The sequence below is a fragment of the Geospiza fortis genome, unplaced genomic scaffold (assembly GCF_000277835.1).
Source record: "Geospiza fortis unplaced genomic scaffold, GeoFor_1.0 scaffold424, whole genome shotgun sequence".
Taxonomy (NCBI): Eukaryota; Metazoa; Chordata; class Aves; order Passeriformes; family Thraupidae; genus Geospiza; species Geospiza fortis.
In genome coordinates, this window is record NW_005054354.1 from 3,591,787 (window position 1) to 3,597,967 (window position 6,181).

Consider the following 6,181-nt stretch of genomic DNA (forward strand, 5'->3'; position numbering starts at 1 on the left):
ACCAATACACATACTTAATAACTCCAAAGGTATTTCCAGTGTGCTTCACACTTTCCAAATCCTCCTCTACTGTCTTACCACAAACAATTCTGCTGTCATTGGTCTTATTTTCTTCACTTCTCTCAGATGTAGTTTTCTCAATGTCATCTCAGAACTTTCTCCTTAAAATCTCTGCTTCTAATTAAACACTTGTTAGATACAGAAAGTACTTTGAAGGATTGGTAGGAAACAGTAGTAATTAAAAAAAAAATTAAATTAATTCAGATTCATTTAATCTCTTCATAATTTTCTGATTTACAGTTTTTCTTATCTTAAGCCTCAAGGGTTTTTCTTTTATCCTCAGATTACTGTTGTTGACTTGTTCATTCTGTGACTTCATATCTCTGTTTAGAGCAGCAACAGTGTGTCAGCCCTTTCTGATTCTGCTTGCTGATCCATCTTCCTGTAGAAGTGAGATGATATGGGAACAGAAACTTGTGCAAATTCCAATTTGGGTTGGGTGAGCCATCACCAAGGAGCTGACATGACTTCTCAGAAACTCATTTGCATTATTCTGGCCTAGGATGACCCAGGATTTTGCCTGAGAGTCCCATGTGCAATAGGTTCTCCAAAGGTCTTGATTAAACTCTTCTAACCCAGCCAAGGAATTTCACAACCAGTTATTTTTACTCTAAAGATAACCCTGGAGAGTTATACATCTTTGCAAAACAAAAAGGCAAACATGAGACACACATCTCCACCCAGTGTTATCTTTGCCCTTTTTGTGATGTTTAGAACTAGGTAAACTTTGCCAGCTTTATTTTCTTGAGTCTCATTTTCTGGACAGTGGATGGTTTTTTTTCCTTGCCAGCCTCAGCCTCTAACCCTTCACACCACTTATTCAGTGGTAGGAAACTCCTATCCTGCACCGAGTCTGGGACAACACCTACTAGGTGGATTGATATGCAGAATAATGCAGTCCCAAACATTTTTTCCTTGTTCTTTCCAACAAGTCCAAAGAAATCCCACCCTAGACATTGCCAGGCCACAGAATATAGTGGCTGTATTCAGATGGAATGATATTCAGAAGATAAAAGGGAGTTCACAGCGAGATTCTGATATGTTCCACATCCTGCATGTTTCTCACTTTAGGAAATCTTTTTTGTTTTTAAATTGCAATTCAAGGTCAATATGGCAACGATGATAAAAACTTTATCTTCTGCCAATTACTATATCAAAAGCACAGTAAAATATGGCATGATACTAGAGTTAGTTATCTTGCAGTAGCTTTTCAACAACATCAAAAGCAATGACAGTATTGTCGCTGTCACGTATTTCTGTAAAACTATGTGTTTCTTTCACAAATTGTATGTTTTTAGTAATGAATGACAAGCAAAAGACTGTCAGAAAAACTAAATCAGGCCCAAATTCTGTTTTCAGACTAACTCTTAAAACCGTATTCAGATTCTTAGATTTTCACAGAAGGTAAAGGCTGGTTTCAGGTGTAATTTATGTTCTGAGGGTGTGAAACCTACACTGTAGAGAAATTTCATTCCCTGTTTAAGGAGATGGAAGAGGTCATCTATGTAAAAATCACATTCATCTGGAGAATTAAACAAGCTAGTGGCTTAGGTTCTAAATAAGCAATAGAAGAAATATGTTTTTAGTTTAAAGTTGCCTTAAAATATCTGTGGCATAAAATACTACTTCATTGTTCCAAAGGAATTCCCCATTATTTATTGTTAAACACTAACCAGTTCTAGCAGACATTTCTTAATAGACTAAACCTTGCAAGTATTGAGTCATATCTCTTGTATTGTGCACATTATTTTTCTTTTTTTATTTTTATTGTTTTGATAGATTAAAATAGAAAACATGTGGAGCCACAAAGTTCTTCAAGTTTCAGTCCAATGCAGCTTCATAGGAAACAGTTATGGGCTTTTCAATGGTTCATTCTTTCCAGTATAAGGTAGATTTTGAGATTATATTTGCCAAAATACTGCCCTGCTTCCAGGTTTAATAAATGTTTGAAGGAAAAAAGGTCTGTGGCCTGGTATCCCTCTGCATATTTCTGTATCCAGAGGCTAATGACCTTTCAGTTAATCCAGTTTCTAAATGGCAGAAAGAATCATGGATAATCTAATGTGGAAGTACATAGTGCTGGTACAATTGATTTCTTCTGCTAGAGGAAAAACAACCTAACTCACTGCTTTCTAAAATGTAGGAAAAGGTGGTGTCAGTTTGATTTGCTTAAGACTACTCCTACAGGAAATAACATACTGGCATCTTTAGAGAAACACTTCTGTTCCCTGTAAAACATTCTGTGCTAACATTTCTACATGCAAAATGAGAAAGGAAACACGCAATTGACAGAGAAGCCAGCTAAGCTTGTAATATCCCCAAACTACATCTCATCTGTAACAGTTTGGTTCCCTGAAAAGATCTCCTTACATTATTAAACATGAGGTGCTTCTTTCTTGTCTGCACTAACATAAAACTGGTTACATTTCTCCTAAACTCATGACTACGCTATTAACAAGAAACTCATCAACAACTCCTCTTACAATTTTTGCCTTTTAAACAAAAATCACATTAGATCTTAATAGTTACAATACATTTGACATTTAGAGAAGACTTTAATTTTTGTTTGGTTTTGTTGTTTCCTAATGGCTGCTGTTGGTTAGAAAGGAGATTGCAAGAACTCATAGAATTTCTTAGGTGTTATCCAAATATTCAAACAAACAGGGAACTGGAAATGAAGACCTCCTACACACAATTTGGTAAAAGATCAACAACAATTACTCCTAAGTCTTCTGTTAAACAAGAAACAGAAATACAGTACTGTCTTCTCACTGACTGCAATTCTCTTTTTGGAAGTAACATAGAGGTTCCTGGAGTGCCATGTTTCAGCCACTGAGTGCATATGAACTGGATGCCATAAAATGATAAAAGTACTGCAGTTAACATGGACCTCAGAATACGTCAGGTCCTATGTACTCTCACCACATTTTGTAACCTGGAGCATGCCTGCAGAATGCTTCCTGCTTTCCCCATTAGCTCCCTGCTTCCACTTGCTTAATTTCTCCTGTATTTGCACTATAAACATTTCTCCCAGGTTTGAGTTTTTATTTTCCATTACTTTTTACTGATGATTGGTTTCCGTAACCTCAGCTCAAGAATTTTTTTTTCCAAATCTCTGCTTTTTATTATGATGGACCCAGTCAAACAGGAACAGGCTCCCCAGGGCAGTGGTCACAGCACCAGCCTGACAGAGTTCAAGTGTTTGGACAGTGCTCTCAGGCACATGGGGTGACTCTTGGGAATGGTGCTCTCAAGGGCTCGGAGTTGGACTTTATAATCCTGGTGGGTTCCTTCCAATTCAGCACATTCTGTGATTCTGAAAAATTGTTGAATTTTGGAATGGCTCAGGATTCAAACCATGTTGCAGAACTATATTTCCCAGTTACCCCCTCTCAGTAAAATGGATTCAAACGTTGGGTAGGGATTCAATTAGGTATTCCAGTGCTGCTCAAGTCCTGTGTTTGGGCCAGTTCTTTTGTCTGACTTATACCAAGAGATAGCTGTTTTGCAAAAGATAACTGTAATTATTGGCTGAAATACTTTTGTTCATCAATTGGTGCATTTAAGACAGTAAATAAATAAATAAATAAAAATAATCAGGCTCTGTCATAGTACAGTATATCTTAAATAAACAATCTTTTTACCATGTGTTGATGATTAATGAATGGCTGTTTCTGGCAAACCATTCAACTGTAGCTCCAGGCATGGGACATCATAACTTTCCAAAAAAGTAGTAACAGCTCCCCTTATACATGCTTCAGACAGCCACTATACATTGCAGTTTCCATGAAAAACAGGAATTTGGACTTGGATGAGTTGATTTTTTATAGGTCAGAGCTTATAGCTCATATAAATTGTGCACACATTCCTCAATGGCACAGGCCTCCCTAATATAAAAACAGATGCAGCCTTGTGTTCATGTGGCTCATAGAGTGTGTCAGTGTTGGACATTTTATAAAAAAATATCCTGCAGTGGTTGAAAACAAGCCCTTCTTGCTCCACTAATTCTGTCCCTTTTCCACTCCTGCCCACTTCCCTTTCCTGCTGTAGTGGTGCAAGCATCACAGCTGGGCACATCTGCCCCTTGTAACCATCTCCAGCATTTCCACTTTGGGAAACAAACACAAAAAACGCTGTAGCAGCATTACTGACAGATCACAGAGCACTTCAATTTGGATTTTTTTCCAGTATTGTCTGGATGCTGTATATTATATTTTTCCAGAGCTTAGGAATTGGCCAGCAGGGAGAAAGACTGCGTTGCTGTGGCTGTGACACACCAGATCAGGCTGAATCTCCTGGAGAGGATGGGAGCTGCAGAGTTGGCTCTTCCCCAGGAGCCCTGGAGTACACCCTGGAGCACTGGGGGAGGCTGGGCAGGAGGGTGCTCTGCTCAGCAGGACCAGGCCAGCAGCCAGCTCACACAAGGCATGGAAAGAAAGAGACATTCATGAGACTGAAAGTGATGGGTTCTGTTTCTTCAGCTTGGGAAGGTAATGAAAATTGCTGGATTGACACTGCCAAGAAAGAAGGGAGAGTTGCTCTTCTTCTTTTTTGTGTCTCACTCAGGAGGCCTGATTTTCTCAAATTTTGATCCAGTTTATTATTTTGTGTTCTAATTCAGCAAAAGGGCAGTGGCCACAAAATGTTGAGGGGGATTCTTAGGGGTCATGGGTAGGTCTGGGCATCACAGAAAACTCTCTTCTGGTTCAGCTCTCACAGAAGCTGCAAAACAAAACATAGACTTGGGGCAGGTCCAGAGCCAGAGCCAGTAAATGCAGGTAAGCACAAGGCTCCTGTAGCACTGCCCATTGTGCACTCAATTCCATTTCTGAAACAATACATGCTAAAATTGATGGGTGACAGAAGATACCTACAGTAGAGAGGCTGGCCAAAAGCAAGCAGAAGGTGAAGGAGGAAAGGGTAAAATACTTGGAGGTGCCACAGACACTGGTTCAAATAGAAAAGCAGAAAGACCTGCACAGTTACTACAGCCTTCCTACAGAGCCATGAGAAAAGACCCTGGAGATGCTGTAATTCCTTTGGATGTAGCTGGTTTATTTATCTTGGTTGGTTTTATATTTTCTTCCAAAGACAAAGTTATTATTCCAGTGGCATCACCCTCTCAGATCTGTGTTCAGGCAGATGCGGACACACTAGAGCAAGTATGGATGAAGACCATTAAAGTGCTGGAGCGTGTGACCTGTGAAGAACCTTCAGAGAATTGCTTCACTAAGTCCCAGGGGAAGATCTTATTGCTGTCTCTAACTCTCATCAGAGCATAGAGGAGAGAAGACAGAGCCAGACCAGTGTCAAAGGTGCACTGATAGGACAAATGGCATATGGAAAATTCTGATCACATTCTGATTACAAAGAAACTTTAATTTTTTAACCAGGAAGCTGGCCAAACTCTTGAAGAGGATCCCAGAGACTGTGAAACCTTCATCCCTAAAGATACTCAGAACTCATCTGGCAAAGCCATGACTCACCTGGAATAGTTGGATACATTTAAAGCAGTATCAGGTTAAAACACTCTCCAGAGACCTCTTCCAACATAATTCACTCTGTGACTCTAAGACCTAACCAATTATCTTCTGGTTTATTTTCCACAACACCCTTATAGTATTGATAGGTTTAGTTAATACAAGGAACCTTTTCATCATTAAGCTGTTTTTAGTGTTCTTCGTAAAAACAACCTCTGAAAAATTTTGTCATTATTATTTTTAAATTCTTGTTGCAGCCAAGCTGTTTGGAAATACGCAGCTGAACTGGAGAAACAGGAACATAATGATGCTGACCACCCTTCCTGGATTGGATATGACAGGGACGGTAACATAACCACCTTCACCAAAAAACACAGATCAGAGCCTGAAAAAACAAATTCTTCAAAATGAAAAATGAAGAAATGTGCAGCATCTCTACAGTTCAAGGGTTTTTCTCTAGAGCATGAAAAGACCACTGTGTTATTTTTTCTTAAAACTAATCACACTTTAATAAAAGGCCATTTGTTGAATTAATAAGGAAGCATAGCAAATCTTTCTCACAGGATTATGAATGCCTTCAAGCAAGACAGCTGCACACAGACAGCACTGCTAACTCTCAGATGTTGATTCAAGCTGTCTTC

The 6,181-nt window shown here is 39.1% G+C and overlaps 1 protein-coding gene across 1 annotated transcript in view; it reads left to right on the top strand.

Annotated features, from left to right (window-relative positions):
* The window catches only part of FBXL13 (F-box and leucine rich repeat protein 13), a 61,986-nt gene extending 56,028 nt beyond the window's left edge, over positions 1–5,958 (top strand). Inside the window, 2 exon segments of the mRNA XM_031059021.1 lie at positions 5,799–5,894; positions 5,896–5,958. Coding sequence (XP_030914881.1) covers positions 5,799–5,894; positions 5,896–5,958 — 159 coding nt within the window.
* Positions 5,959–6,181: the final 223 nt, after the last annotated feature.